Source organism: Hippocampus bargibanti, linkage group LG18 (assembly GCF_051943395.1).
Source record: "Hippocampus bargibanti isolate YZ-2025 linkage group LG18, ASM5194339v1, whole genome shotgun sequence".
Classification (NCBI taxonomy): Eukaryota; Metazoa; Chordata; class Actinopteri; order Syngnathiformes; family Syngnathidae; genus Hippocampus; species Hippocampus bargibanti.
This window is the reverse complement of record NC_142751.1, coordinates 3,624,403-3,639,714: the sequence shown is the minus strand read 5'-3', so window position 1 is coordinate 3,639,714 and position 15,312 is coordinate 3,624,403. Positions and strand designations below refer to the sequence as shown.

The following is a 15,312-nucleotide window of genomic DNA, read 5'->3' as shown; positions in this document are numbered from 1 at the left end:
ACAGTATCTATCCTGTATAACTACTGTATTGAGTGTAGTCACGCAGTAGATTGCTGTGCAAGCGTGTGACATGCTGGCTGGCCAAAATTGTAGTATGTGTTTCCAGCTGCTTGCGCGTTGTGGTGCCAGGCATAGAATTTTTTTTTTAAAAAGGGTCTGGCGGTACTGGTGGTCGTAAATCGCGGTGGTCGTAAATCGCGGTGGTCGTAAATCGCGGCGGTCGTAACTCGGATGTTACCTGTATACATATTAAAAAAAATAAATAAATACATAAACATCCCCTAAAAACGTCACTAAAAAGCGAGTGAAGAAGTAACAAAGAAGTAAAGTGTAGACGCGGCGGTTCCGATTTCGCAGCCCCTGACTGATTTGTTGTTTGTTTTTATTTCAGCTGTCGGACGAGCAACAGGAAAAGTCTGATCGGAAGCGGCCAGTCCAGCGCTCTACCACGACCCCACTCGCCGCTCTCGTCTCTCGCAGGTGCCTCATTCGCACGCTTGTGGTCGCTTCTCTTCCAACTTTTTTTTTGTTTACGGTGAGGCGTTTGGCTTCATGTCAAGTTCCCCCAATTGCTGCCATTTTCAGTCTGCGCAGTGAAGAATCTTTTCGATTTGGATTTGGATTAGTTTTTGTTAGCCTCACGAATGTTTTTCCTTCCTGGAAAAACGCTAAATCGAACTGAGGGCCCGAATCAATGTCACCAACGGAATGTTGGATGACGACAACATCGCCAAAGTCGATTGTGTGTTTTGAGGAAGCGAAGAGAGGAAGCGCTCCTTGACCGCGGGGCCTTTTACTTCCTGCCCTCGGCGAGGCAAAAAAGCAGCCAGGTCGCAACGTGCCACTCGGTCTCTGCCCGCTGCGGAAAGAATGCGTTTAGATCCGCACGCATTCTCGGGCGACTTGACGGTATGGGCGAGGCGCGGCGGCGCCGCTGGAGGTAACGCGCTGCTGTGGACGACTTCTTTTGTTGTCATGCCCAAATATGGACGCGGTGCCTTTGTCGTTTCCTTACTTGCCGGGTCGGGGCTGTTTAGCTGTGGCGAGGGAGCGTTAAAACCCATTTGATGCAAATTTTTAGACGGATGAAACGTTGTGCGCGCTAACATGGCCGTATTTGTTGTCCCCTCTTGCAGGCACGAGTCCGCAGGACAGCCCCCGGAACTTCTCTCCCAGCGCCTCGGCTCATTTCTCCTTTGCGCGAAGGTGCCGGTTCTATTGTTGTCATTTTTGTTGTCGCTCATAAGATGAGTACAGTTATACCTTGGCTTACGAACTTAATTGCTTCCCAGACAGAGTGTGTAAGGTGAAAAGTGTATCCCAAAAATTTATTTCCCAGAGGAAACCATTAAAATGAGAATAATCCGTTCCCAGGTCCCCATATAACATAATTTTCTCCTTTCTAATTTTCTCATCTCATCTCATGTCATTTTCCGTACCGCTTATTCCTCATTAGGGTCGCGGGGGTTGCTGGAGCCTATCTCAGCTGTCTTCGGGCACGAGGCGGGGGACACCCTGAATTGGTTGCCAGCCAATCGCAGGGCACACGAAGACATACAACAGTCACTCTCACACTCACACCTAGGGACAATTTGGAGTGGTCAATCTGCCTGCCATGCATGTTTTTGGAGTGTGGGAGGAAACCGGAGGACCCGGAGAAAACCCACGCGGGTCCGGGGAGAACATGCAAACTCCACACAGGGAGGCTGGACCGGGACGCGAACCGGCGACCTCTGCACTGTGAAGCCGGTGTGCTAACCACTCGACTACCGGGCCGCCCTCCTTTCTAATTTTCTAAGCCTTAAAACTACACAACGTATACCTTATTTTATGTATAATAAAAGAAAAAGAAATCAACTGTACAGTGAGACCTCAACTTACGAACTTAATTGGTTCCCAGACAGAGTGTGTAAGGTGAAAAGTGTGTATCTCCAAAAAAAATTCCCATAGGAAACCATTAAAATGGGAATAATCCGTTCCCGGGTTTCCATAAAATATACTTTTCAACTAAATAAGCCTTAAAACTACACACAACATACCTTATTCTATGTATAATAAATGTTCTATTCAATAGCATGTATCATAAAGTCACTTTAATTAAGTTTATGGCTTGATGGAATGACGTTGGAGGTCGAAGGTCAAAGGGAATTGCTGTTTGGAAAGGGGCGAATTACATGAGGACTGTAATTAAAGAAATAAACTGTGCTGTAAAATAAAGTTTTATTTACCTTTTTGATGGTCGTTGATGGCTTATGGAAGGACAGTCACCTTCCATAAGGACTGTTGGTAACTTAACCTCTGGTGCTGTTTGGTCGTGTACTTCCGCTGAAGATCACTCCGCCAGCCGTGGTGGGTGTGTATTATGAAAATAGTGCTTATTATAAGGTTTAATTTTCATAAATTTGCCGTTCGTAAGATAAAGTGTTTGTAAATTGAGGTCTCACTGTATACTGTATTAATAAAGTTGTTTTATTTACCTTTGTGATGGATGAAAAGGTTTCTTCAGCCGTCATCTGTACTTCTTTGAAGGTGTCGGACGTTTCACTTCTTATCCAAGAAACTTCTTCAGCAAACTAAAGTCTTACTCGTAGTTTAGGCCCTATATATATATCCCTACTGTCCAGACATGGCGGTGCCGCACTCTGCTATGATAGGTCCCTGCTCTCAGGTTGGAGGGAACAGAGGACCACTCCCTGCTGCTCTACTGATTGTTCCTATTGTTCTGACTAACGACTGGCCTGATTGCCCCACTTCCTCCGGTATCACCTCATCAGTATTCCTAATCCTATTTTGCCTAAATAAGCTGTTGTACGAACGATCCAAATTGAACCTCACCCCACAATATCGGTTTAAAGAAGGATTTAGCTGTGAAAATCGCTTCTTTTACTCCCCTTTCAAACCATCTATGTTCTTTCACTAAGATTTTAACGTCATTGTCATTCACCACAATCACCAGCTGTGAACCGACGCTCGGTGGTAAGACCTTTTGCAGAGAGATCCAAAATGACCCCAATCCCAAAACATCACCAAAGACGACTCGTAGGATCATATCAGGAGAGCACTCACTAACTGTGAGTACCCTCAGTGGTCATTTAACAAATGTCAGAAAGAAAGAATAGGGAATGAAACCAAAAATTCTCAAGATACAAAAAGGAGAGGAGTAGCAGTACCTTACATTGCAGAAGTTTCGGAAAAACTACAGTCCTTTGGCAACACAAAATTCCTACTTATTTCAAACCGATAACCGCGTTAAAGCAAAAATTAGTGCATCCAAAAGATAGGCTGCCAAATGAAAAACAAAGTAATGTCGTTTATTCAATACACTGTAAGAATGAAAATTGTAAAGAGCAATAGATTGGGGGGACTAAACAAATTCTCAACAAAAGACTTCAACATCGCAGGGATAATACTAGTGGGCCTCAATCGGCAGTACATATGCACCTAAAAGCTGGCAACCAGTCATTTGACGGCAATGAGGTTAAAATCTTAGCGAAAGAACATAGATGGTTTGAAAGGGGAGTAAAAGAAGCGATTTTCAGAAAACAGCTAAATTCTTCTTTAAATCGATATGGTGGGGTGAGGTTCAATTTGGATCGTTCGTACAACAGCCTACTTAGGCAAAATAGGATTAGGAATACTGATGAGGTGATACCGGTGGAAGTGGGGCAATCAGGCCAGTTGTTAGTCGGAACAATCAGTGGAGCGGCAGGGAGTAGTCCTCTGCTCCCCCCAACCTGAGAGCCGGGACCTATCACAGCAGAGTCCGGCACCGCCATGTCTGTACAGATGACGGCTGAAGAAACCTTTTCATCGATGGACCACTCCGTACGACTGAGAGCTTACACAGACATACCTTTGTGATGGTCGATGGCTTGATGGAATGGAGTGGCCGGTTTCATCAGCATTAAACACTTGATGAGGAACGTAACCTTGTTCTTTCACCATCTTGATCCCTTGTAGGTGCTTTCTCTGCGATCATTTTACCTTGTTCCTCATCAATTATGTGTGTTGTGTTCTGTTTAGCTGGGTTGATAGCTTTTTGCATCAAGTGTACAGATGGCTTGTGCGGGTTGTTTGTGGATCCTGATTGATGGGATATTTTAACCTTGCAGTCTACACTGCCTTTGAACTATCAAAGTTGAAACTGAGCAAGACTGTTGCCTTACTCAGTCACAGACTGTCATCTGCCTGTCTCTAATGTTTAAACCACCCCCCGCCACTGCTGCGTTCTTCACCAATCACGTGGCTTTAACTGAAGACTGGGGGCGGGGAATAGAGGGCAAAAACAGTTGGCTACCATTTTGTTGTTAGAAGAACGGGCTCATCCGCGAACGACACATCACTCATTGAGGCAGTCCGTGTATGAAAAAAGTATGCCAAGGTAAAGTTCGTAAGCCAATGTCAAATTTTCATAAATGTAACGTATACTGAGGAATCACTGTATTGCAATGTTTTGTTTTGTTTTGTTTTTTGTTTTTGCTTTTGTGGGCATCAGGAGCGACGGGCGCCGCTGGTCGCTGGCCTCCCTGCCCTCGTCGGGATATGGAACCAACACGCCCAACTCCAGCGTCTCTGTGAGTCACCGCTAATCTCCATTTCTCCCATTTTTGCCAGTTTCCTGAGCGCTAGCACAAAACACTGACTTTTTTTGCGACTTTTTGAGTTGTTTTCTTGTTGAATGTCAATTTGTTTCACTTCCAGTCATCCTGTTCATCACAGGAGAAGCTGCACCAGCTGCCCTTTCAGCCCACGCCGGACGAGCTGCACTTCCTGTCAAAGCACTTTTGCACCGAGAACATCTCCGCTGACGAATGTCGTCGAGCGGCCGGCATGCGGCCGCGCTCGCGCAGCCTCAGGTTGGGTCAAATTCACCCGTCGCCACCGTGCCTCAAATTTTCGGATAGCGGCGACGCTTTGCCGTCCGTCTGTTCTCGGCAGCCCCGGGAGGTCGCCGTCCTGCTACGACCACGAGATCATCATGATGAATCACGTCTACAAGGAGCGCTTCCCCAAGGTAGCCCGCTCGCTCACATCCCTGCTGGGGCGGGACCCCGAACTGACCTTTGACCTTGGCGTTTGTCTTCAGGCCACCGCTCAGATGGAAGAGAAAATCCAGGAGATCGTCCGCGGCAACGCCTCCGAGAGCGCCCTCCCGCTGGCCGACGGCGTGCTGGGCTTCGCCCGCCACCAGATCATCGAGCTGGCGCGCGACTGCCTGGAGAAGAGCCGGTTGGGCCTGGTCACTTCCAGCTACTTCTGCGAGCTCACCGACAAGCTGGAGAGGCTCGTGCGGGAGGTCGGCGTCCCGTTGCTCGACACCGGTGCCGCAAAAGCGTCGGCCGTCATCTTCACCGCCGTGACCTTCTCTGCCTGCAGTCCACCGAACGATCTGAGAGCGAGGAGGTCAACTTGATCCGCGAGCTGGCCAAGAAGATCCTCATGGTCATCGCGCGACCCGCCCGGCTGCTGGAATGTCTGGTATGCCTCGCTGCCATCGATGTCACTCGGTGGCCCCGTTTCGCTCAAGTCCAACATGTGCATGCAGGAATTCGACCCCGAAGAGTTCTACCACCTCCTGGAGGCTGCAGAGGGCCACGCCAAAGAGGGGCAGGGCATCAAGACCGACATCCCTCGTTACATCATCAGTCAACTGGGACTCACCCGAGATCCCTTGGAAGGTCTGTCGGTCATTTAAAAAAAAATGTCTACGTACAAGCATGCATTAACAAAAGCAAAATATATATTTTTTTGTGGCCCACGTCTGAACGGTGGCCCACAAATGGCCCCCTAGCTGCATTTTGTGAACCTCCAAACCAATAATACCTCCATAGGCAACGCCTGAAAGCCCGCAACGGCACTCTCGAGCGCCGCATGGTCTCTGTGGGATTGCCGTCCTTTTTCTGACCTTGCCGGTTTTGATCTTTGGTTTGTTTTTGTTGTACAGAGATGGCCCTGTTCAGCAGCAGCGACAGCGGAATCGCACAGACTCCAGAAACCGACGATTGCGTGAGTGATAAAAATCATCGATGGAATCTTTCTTTTCCCCAATTAATGCTTATATGTTTCAATTTTTTGTTTCCGCCGCTCTTGTTCAGTCCCAGAATTTGAGCGGCGCCTTGAGGTCCAGACACAAACCCTGCGAATTTGACTTTGAGTTGACCAAACTCATTAGCAACGGCGCCTACGGGTGAGACCAAATGTCATTTTGTCATTTTGAAGTCATCTTTGTGCTAGCTACATCACGCGAGCTAAATCGCACTAGCTTTTTCTCACTAGCTACATCGCACTAGCTACATTGCGCTAGCTAAATCGCGCTGGCTACGTCGCGCTGGCTACGTCGCGCTAGCTAAGTTGCGCTAGCTAAGTCACGCTAGCTATGTCGCTAGCTGCCTGGATGTCTTTGTCGCGCTGGACGGTCTCTCGGTTCTCGTTCCATTTGCACCAGTCAAACGCGTCCACTTGTCGAAAAAAAATGGCTGAAAATGAAGATGCGATCCGACTATCAAATGGAGCGTACGACAATGAATCAAGCGCTAACGGCGTGCGCGGTGGCAGGGCGGTGTACTTGGTGCGGCACAAGGAGAGCAAGCAGCGTTTCGCCATGAAGAAAATCAACAAGCAGAACCTGATGCTGAGGAACCAGATCCAGCAGGCCTTTGTGGAAAGGGACATCCTGACTTTTGCGGAAAACCCCTTTGTGGTCTCCATGTACTGCTCCTTCGAGACCAGGCGCCACCTGTGCATGGTCATGGAGTACGTGGAAGGTAACGACAACATTGAGGACCTGCTGGAGGACGCGGAAGATGCGTGTTTCATGGATGTTAACCTTTTCCAGGCGGAGACTGCGCCACCCTGCTGAAAAACATGGGCCCCCTTCCCGTGGACATGGCCCGGATGTACTTTGCAGAGACGGTGCTGGCCTTGGAGTACCTGCATAACTACGGCGTCGTGCATCGAGACCTAAAACCGGACAAGTAAGGTTCTCCGCCGTCTCCGTCCACCCAGCACAAACTTGCCCCATTGACAACGAAATACGCCGCCTCTGTCCCAGTTTGCTGGTAACGTCCATGGGCCACATCAAGCTGACGGACTTCGGACTGTCCAAAGTGGGCCTGATGAACATGACCACCAACCTGTACGAAGGCCACATCGAGAAGGATGCCCGCGAGTTCTCTGACAAGCAGGTGAGCGCCGGTGGCCCGCCTGCTCGTCGGCGGTTTTTTTATGTGGTTTGCACTTAGGTTTGTGGCACGCCCGAGTACATCGCCCCCGAGGTGATCTTGAGGCAAGGCTACGGCAAACCAGTGGACTGGTGGGCCATGGGCATCATTCTCTATGAGTTCCTGGTGGGTTGCGTGCCCTTTTTCGGGGACACACCCGAGGAGCTCTTCGGGCAGGTCATCAGCGGTCAGTGCAACCCACCCCCCGAAATGAATGTTGGAAATCTGCAGCTGCAGAACTCCTTTCCAATGCGTCCCCAGATGAGATCAACTGGCCAGACGGAGAGGACGCGCCGCCTGCCGAGGCCCAAGACCTCATCAACTTCCTGCTCCGGCAGAATCCCCTGGAGAGGATGGGCGCAGGTACGGGCCGAGTGTCAAGCGCCGCGGCTCGGGCGTTCGCTATAGAAAGCTTGCCGCGTCTCTGCAGGCGGCGCCGGCGAGGTCAAGCAGCACCCCTTTTTCCACCACCTGGACTGGAATGGCCTCCTACGCCAGAAGGCCGAGTTCATTCCTCAGCTGGAGTCCGAGGACGACACCAGCTACTTTGACAGTAAGTCGGTCGAGGTGGCCCCCTTTTGGCTCCAAAAGCGGCTCAAGGTTTTTCCCGTCTGCTGTCGTCTCCGCAGCTCGCTCGGAGCGCTACCACCACCTGGAGACGGAGGAGGATGACACCAACGACGAGGACTTCAATGCGGAGCTCCGTCAGTTCTCCTCCTGCTCGCATCGCTTCTCCAAGGTGACCGTTGACAAAATCCATCCCCTCTTTCTCTGGATTAGATTACATTCGGTCTGATTCGATTACATTCAATTTGATGCGATTTGCCCCGTTTCGACTCGATTCAACAAAATTCGGTTTGATTCGATTTTGATCTGATATGATTCGATTAAAATAGATTTGATTAGACATGATTTCATTAGATTAAAACTGATTCAATTTGTTTCAATCTAATTTGATTTAACTCGATTTCACGCGATTCGACTCAATTTGACTCAATTCGACTCAATTCGGTTTGATTCAATTTTGATGCGATTAAAATTGATTTGATTGATCTAATTTGATTAGATTATATCTGATTCAATTTGTTTCAATCTGATTCAATTTGAGCGATTTGACGCAATTTTAATTGATTTGACTCAATTCGACTCGGTTTGATTCGGTTTTATTGGATCCGATTTGATCCTGTCTGATTCGATTAAAATAGATTAGATTCAATTAAAATAGATTAGAATAAATTAAAATACATTAGATCTGATTCAATTTATTTCAATCTGATTCGATTTGACTCAATTTGACTTGATTCGACTAGATTTGGTTCAATTTGATCCTGTTTGATTCGATTAATATAGATTAAATTCGATTCGATTAAAATAGATTAGATTACATTACTTTAGAATAAATTTGATCAAGAGCGAACTCGACATGTCCACCGTTTAATAAAACGGTGGTGTAAACGTTTGGGATTCCGAACTGGTGGTGGTCTTCCAGGTGTACAGCAGCCTGGACCTGTCGCGGGGCCACATGGAGGAGAAATACGACACTGCGGAAGAGAAGAAAAGCGAAAGCCCACCCGTGCGAGACCCGCTGGGCTGGATGCCCGACTTCACCGACACGTAAATGCCGCCCTCCAATAAACCAAACGCCCCCCCCCCGCCCATGAGCCAAATTGATACTTGTGCCCCTCCCGCAGGACATCGGCGGACGGTGCCTCGCTCCCCAAGTTCGCCATCTCTGCCTCGGAAAGCGAAGACGGCGACGGGTCGTCCGGCAAAACGTCCTTTTCTGTGGGCGAGCTGCCGCGGGACGAGCCAGACGCCGCCACGCCCGGGAGCACCCGCAGCGGGGCCACGCTCTCGGGTATGGCCGACACTTGGCCCGCAACTGCTTGGCATGCAGTTTTGTTTTTTGTTTTTTTTTTTAATGGCAAAAAAAATCTCAAATCAAATCTACAGACAGAATATTTTTTGCATCTCATCAGGGAGTTTTTCTGAGCATTTGGACCATCTGACCCCCCGGGGCAGGGGCACGCAGAGCCCGGATGGAGACCAGAGGACATCTGCGGTTTTCCCGAGACCCGGCGCCGGGCGCGAGAAGCCACGGGCAAAGGTGCCCAAGTCGGTTTCCACCGGTGCGCTCTCCCTCATGATCCCTTCAGGTCAGCGGAACGCAAAAACGTGACCCCCCCAGCCATCGACTTGACCCGCTTTGTCCCACCAGACCTCTTCGGCGTCTCGCCGCTGGCCAGCCCGCTGTCGCCTTACTCACTGTCGTCGGAAGCGTCCTCCTCTCGAGACTCGTCCCCTGGCCGGGATGCCTCGTCCTCCGCCTCCCCGTTGTCGCGGCAACCGGTGGTGATCCACGGCAGCGGCAAGAAATTCGGCTTCACGCTGCGCGCCATCCGCGTGTACGCCTGCGACGGCGACGTTTACACAGTCTACCACATGGTTTGGGTGAGGCTGCCGGCGCCACCTCGGTCTCGGCGGGGTTTCCAGACCTGCCGTGACCACCGACTCTTTTTGGCGACGCAGAACGTGGAGGACGGCGGCCCCGCTCAGAAAGCCGGACTCCGAGCCGGCGACCTCATCACGCACGTCAACGGCGAGACGGTCCACGGTCTCGTCCACACCGAGGTGGTGGAGCTTCTCGTCAAGGTGGGGGGGGCGGGGGTCCGTGATCTTCACTAGTCACCAAAGAGCCATACAATCATTTCAGCTTTGACCTTGATCCCCCCACTGTCAGAGTGGCAGTAAGGTGTCCATCAGCACCACCCCCTTTGAGAACACGTCCATCAAAAGAGGACCCCCCAGGAGGAACAGCTACAGGAGCAAAATGGTTCGGCGTGCCAAGAAGGCCAAAAAGGAGAAAACTCCAGAGAGGTACAAATGCCCCCGTCGGGCGTGGCGAATTTGGAGTTCCTCGCCGTGATCTGGTGTCTTGACACCCCCCCCCCCCCCCCCCCCCCCCCCCCCCCCAGGCGCCGATCGCTTTTCCGGCGTTTCGCCATGCAGCCGTCGCCTCTGCTCCACACCAGTCGCAGCTTCACGTCGCTCAACCATTCGCTGTCGTCCGGCGAGAGTCTGCCGGGCTCGCCCACGCACAGCCTCTCGCCCCGCTCGCCCACTGCCGCTTTCCGTCCACCTCCCGATTTCACCCTCTCAGGTGGGTTGGCCAGCCATCTTGGACTGCGTCGCTCTCTGAGTCCGTTTCAAGCACAACCGACACCTCCTGACAAGTTGCGTCCATAATTTGTAAAATCACTTCAAATGACTTCGACTGAGCGCATTTTATAAAGATGTCACCGCATATAGCTATATTTTACGTTTTAAGACTTGCGCTGAATATTCAGGAAGTCTTGTTTTTGAGTTGGTGACGATTCCTGACGTCACGTCACGGAAGGAACACCCCTGACCGAGAAAGCGACACACACACACACACAGATATTTTCGGTACTTTGTTTCGTCTGAAAACACTGTGTTGATCGCGAAATTAGAAGGAAAACTACATAAATAACGCAATGGTGTGTCACAGCCAATTGTGCTAAACGCCTAACGAAGGTGTAAGTTTACACAAATTCCCAGCAGACAAATCAGCCCATTTCCAACGGATCTTGTGCGCCCTCTTGTGCATTTTCTGGGACGCTACATTGGAGTCCAGACGGCTCGAATTGATACGGAAGGACTTCTTTAATCGTTTGCAAACATTTATGCTTTCCTCTTCAGAACTATTTGAGTCATATTCATAACTGGATGAGTAAAAAGAAAGCATCTTCTCCAAATCTGAAGTCTTTGAAGCCATTGTTTTGATTCTGGAGCAAGGCTGTTTGTGAAGGAGTATCCTGATGTGACTTCATGAACAAGGGGGCGGGACTTTCTCTCCAAGTTTTGAGCTAATTTGTGGCAGTTTTGGGACACTTTAAGTCATTTTTATTGGTGTTTTGCATTTGACTAAAAATATCAGCCTGCGTTTTTGCGTATTTTAGATGCTATAAAACGTTTTTCTGATGTCAGGTAGGAAACAAAAAAATGGTGTCGGTTGTCCTTTAATTGATTTATTTGTTATTTTTCAGCCGGCAACTCGTCCCAAAGCAGCTCCCCGAGCTCCAGCACGCCAAACTCCCCCGCGGGTTCCACCCACATCCGGCCCAGCACCCTACACGGCCTGGGGGCCAAACTCCCGGGCCAGCGTCTGCGGCAGGGACGGCGCAAGTCAGCGGGGAGCATCCCCCTGTCGCCTTTGGCCCGCACGCCCTCACCCACGCCGCGGCCCCCCTCGCCCCAGCGCTCGCCCTCCCCGCTGCCGGGCACCCACCCGGCGGCCTTTCCCGCCAAGATCCACTCGCCCCCCGCCATCGTCCGCCACGTGGCCGGGCCCAAAAGCGGCGAGCCGCCACGCTCGCCGCTCCTCAAACGGGTGCAGTCGGAGGAGAAGCTGGCGCCGTCCTATGCCGCCGACAAGAAGTACCCGGGCGGCCGCAAGCAAAGTCTGGAGGTGACGCGGGAGGACGGGGGGGACGGCGCCCCCCAGGGGAAGGCGGCGGTGGAGGTCCCGCGAGTCAGGCCCGTCGAGCAGGGCTGTCTGAAGAGGCCGGCGGGCCGCCGGGAACGCCAGGAAGCACCGGAGGGGCTTGACAAAATGGCCGCCGAGTGGGACCCTGACCCCTCGGCCCTCCAAAGCAAAATCGAGACAGCCCTCAAAGACGTCCTGTCCAAAAAACTGCTGAGCGAGGGGGACTGCTCACGTCCTCGAGTGGCCAAGGACAAACCGGAGAGGTCCGAGCTCAAGATGGCCGCCTTGGACCTGACCAGGAAGCGACTGTCCTTCGAGGAGCGCGACGACTTTGTGTGTCGCCTCGCCGCCACCGTCCACGACAACATCCATTTCGTCGACAGCCTCCCCGCCGCCGCCCCCAAGATGTTCTCAGGCCGAGGTGAGAGCGCCGTGGAGAAGCTGCAGCTCATCGCGTCCGGCGAGTCTCCCCTGAGGAAGGCGGCGTCCGACTATAAACTGGAGGGCCGCCTGGCGTCCCCCCTCAAGCCTCTGGAGGGCACCCTGGACATCGGCCTGCTCTCGAGGCCCCGGCTCTCCAAAACGGATCCCTGCTTAGCCAAATCGGCCGCCAACCCCCTCCGGCTCCACGGCGCCGCCGAACGGCAGCTGGAACGTCCGGACAAGCCCAAAAGTTCCCTGGCGTGCCCCCCCGGACCTGACGCCCCCCCATGCGTCTTCCCTGAGGAGTGTCCGCCCGGGGACAAACCCCAAAGCTCCAAGCAGGAGGGCAGGGCCTGCACTAAGGCGGCCCCACTTGCCCGCCACGCCTCGCACTTTTCCTACGTCAAGACGCCCTCCATCCGGGAAGTCAGCAACGAAGACCAGGATGACGAAGCTGAGCCCTTGCAAGGTTCTCCGGGGGGGTCGGATGCTTGCGAGCCGCTTGGAAGCGCCCCCGCTCGGAGCTTTCCCGGTCTCACCACGAAAGTGGTTGTTGATTCAAAAGGGCCACCGGCTGCCACGCACGCAGAGTCCGTGTTGGACTCGGGCGCCGCGCCAGACCGGCTGAAGCCCGAAGGAGCTTCGGATCCGCCGGAGGAACCGGTCCAAGCGATTTCACGACTTTCCACCTCCAACGGGCTGGACGCCGTCATCGCCGAAAACACTTTGGTCCCCAGAGAGGAAACAAGATCCTCCCCGCGGGGCCGCCAGCCGCCACTTTCAGACCGAGAGGACCGCACCTCGCCACCCGGCGAGGGATCGGCTGCCGATTCCTCGCCAACGCGAGCAAAATGTCCCCCACCGCTCAAAGAAAGCGCCGACTCCAAGGCCAAAATTGCCAAGGCCGTCAAGCCGCCAGCGGTGGTGCCCGAGCGCAAAGAGCCCTCCCCCAAAAAGCAGCATCGCGACCCCATGGCAAAAAACCCAAACGGGGGACGAGCCAGGCCGGGCGCCGAAGTCCTCGACGCCGCCCCGCCGCCTGACAAGCCGGCCAAGAAAAAAGCGCCGCGTCCAGAAAGTGCAAACGAGACCCGTGCGGGGGGGGCCCGGACAAAAACTCTGGCCGAGGGAAGGCGCCGCCTGTGACCCTCCCCCCCGCCACCAAGTCGACATTTGCGCCTTTTCATCCACAACGGAGGAGCGGTGGGCCCGCGACGCCACGTCAGCCGACGCTCGCTGTTGTGCGCTCGTACCTGCCTTGCTGCTTCCATGCGCTCGAGTCGCCGCCGCTGCATCGTCACATTCCTTTTTGTGCGCTTTTGATCGATTTTTCGCAGCGTCCTGTTGCCGATGGCTTCCTCGTTGGGAAAATGCGGCCATTAATGTATCATTACGCAAAAAAAGGACCTGTGGGACCGAGAATGTGCCGGGGGGTGAGCACCATCTTTACAATGGGCAGAAAATGTGCTTGGTGATTGAGCACCATCTTTACTATGGGTGGAAAATGTGCTTGGTGGATGGGCGCCATCTTTACTGTGGTCAGAAAATGTCCTTAGCGATGAGCGCCATCGTTACTATGGTCAGAAAATGTCCTTGGGGGTGAGCACCATCTTTACTATGGGCAGAAAATATGCTTAGGGATGAGCGCCATCTTTAGTATGGGCATAAAATGTGCTTGGGAATGAGCGCCATCTTTACTATGGCCGATGCACCGCGGTCCTGAGGTGTCCCGATTGGTTCAAAAAGTGACCTTGGATTGTCAGCATCATTCTTTGAAGATAAAGACAGAGTAGGGACAAGTTTTGGGGGTCGGTGGGGGTCTCGTACGTGATGTAATGATGATCTCAAGTCGTAGCGTCGCTTCACTTTGTTGTCGCGTTTGTTGAGTTTAGCTTAGCGCAAGTCACCCATTTTGAGGCCTTTAGAAGTGAAACACCACTGAGTTTGAGATTAATTTTTGGCTTTTATTGTCGGAGCTATCAAATGCACCTTAAATGCTCGCCGCTCGGAGGGGGAGGTGGGTGGCGGGGGGCTCATTTGTCGCCATTCAAGCGATCTGTCGAAAGCACATTGATGTCCGTTTAACCGCCTTCACCGTTGTATATTTTTGTATCGTGCTGGTTTGCCAAAATTTGTGTCGCGTGGCACCCACGGTCTTCGGTGGGGGGGGGGGGGGTCGGGGCGAATCCCGTCTCCACTGTGCTGTCATTTCCACTGTGCAAACATTCGCGTTAGCCATGTTTGCTTCCACGTGTTTTTTTCTTTTTTTGTCTTTTAGAAGATGTGCAATAAAAAAGTTGTTGAGTTTTTGTATTTTGCCCGAGGAGAAACGCTTTATGGATGTCATACATGTTGTACATTAAAAAAAACGAAACGGATATTTATATACTTCCAATGTTGCGTCATCACCACAATAAAGAAAAGAAGGAATCGGATGACGTTGACCTTTTTTTTGCTCTTCTTTTTAAAGTCGATTCACTGGCGGCCGTTAGAGGGCGCTGTTGATCCATTTCTAACAAGTCATGCAATCTTGTTGATTTTGAATATGATTTTTTTTGGGTTGAAAATTGAAACCCAACAGGTTTTCCCTATTTTGCCTCGCCCGTCCCCCTGCCATCCCTTGCCGTGATTGACATTATCAACAACTGTCACGTGACTCCAGACATCCGGTTTAGCGTCATCGCAATGACACGAGCGATCGTTACCTTTTTATTCAGTCTTGTTTATCGATCGCTGCCCGTCGCGTCGAGCCCTCCAAAGATCGATCAATATTGTCAATCTGTCGTCTGATTAATCTGCCATTCTTTTTTTATTTGTGTGTAAATATTTGAGCGTACTTTCTAGCACGTGACCAAACCAGTAGAATGCGCTTCGACGGGTGAGTGAAGATATTTGCGACAGACGACTTTTTTACGGCTACCGCGAATTGGTATTTTATCTCCCTTGAAAGAATATTTAATGTTTTACGAAAACGTTTTAAGTGCTCTAATAATCTTAGTTTATAAGGCTTTCAAACATTGGTAAGACGTAATCAACTAAAAGAAAACAATCGTGCTCACTGCAACAAAAAAAGTTAGCAGACGTTAACGTGCACTGAAGACGATGCCCAAAACCGGGTTAGATGGAGGACATTTATTCGCTGTGGCGACCCCTGAAGGGAAA

General features: G+C 51.6%; 1 protein-coding gene across 7 annotated transcripts in view; it reads left to right on the top strand.

Moving 5' to 3' along the window:
• The window catches only part of mast4 (microtubule associated serine/threonine kinase family member 4), a 48,999-nt gene extending 34,414 nt beyond the window's left edge, over positions 1–14,585 (top strand). For 6 of the 7 annotated variants that reach the window (XM_089020018.1, XM_089020017.1, XM_089020014.1 and 3 more), the window contains 25 exons: positions 392–480; positions 1,137–1,206; positions 4,496–4,574; positions 4,702–4,856; positions 4,939–5,014; positions 5,087–5,296; positions 5,377–5,478; positions 5,546–5,678; positions 5,945–6,006; positions 6,096–6,187; positions 6,556–6,764; positions 6,836–6,974; positions 7,052–7,184; positions 7,242–7,407; positions 7,482–7,583; positions 7,651–7,773; positions 7,850–7,959; positions 8,710–8,834; positions 8,912–9,078; positions 9,200–9,376; positions 9,439–9,671; positions 9,750–9,872; positions 9,961–10,097; positions 10,196–10,380; positions 11,288–14,585. In XM_089020018.1, coding sequence (XP_088876144.1) covers positions 392–480; positions 1,137–1,206; positions 4,496–4,574; positions 4,702–4,856; positions 4,939–5,014; positions 5,087–5,296; positions 5,377–5,478; positions 5,546–5,678; positions 5,945–6,006; positions 6,096–6,187; positions 6,556–6,764; positions 6,836–6,974; positions 7,052–7,184; positions 7,242–7,407; positions 7,482–7,583; positions 7,651–7,773; positions 7,850–7,959; positions 8,710–8,834; positions 8,912–9,078; positions 9,200–9,376; positions 9,439–9,671; positions 9,750–9,872; positions 9,961–10,097; positions 10,196–10,380; positions 11,288–13,296 — 5,206 coding nt within the window. In that variant the 3' untranslated portion in view covers positions 13,297–14,585. The remainder of the gene's footprint in view (positions 1–391; positions 481–1,136; positions 1,207–4,495; positions 4,575–4,701; positions 4,857–4,938; positions 5,015–5,086; positions 5,297–5,376; positions 5,479–5,545; positions 5,679–5,944; positions 6,007–6,095; positions 6,188–6,555; positions 6,765–6,835; positions 6,975–7,051; positions 7,185–7,241; positions 7,408–7,481; positions 7,584–7,650; positions 7,774–7,849; positions 7,960–8,709; positions 8,835–8,911; positions 9,079–9,199; positions 9,377–9,438; positions 9,672–9,749; positions 9,873–9,960; positions 10,098–10,195; positions 10,381–11,287) is intronic. The other variant, XM_089020016.1, reaches the window with a different exon arrangement.
• Positions 14,586–15,312: the final 727 nt, after the last annotated feature.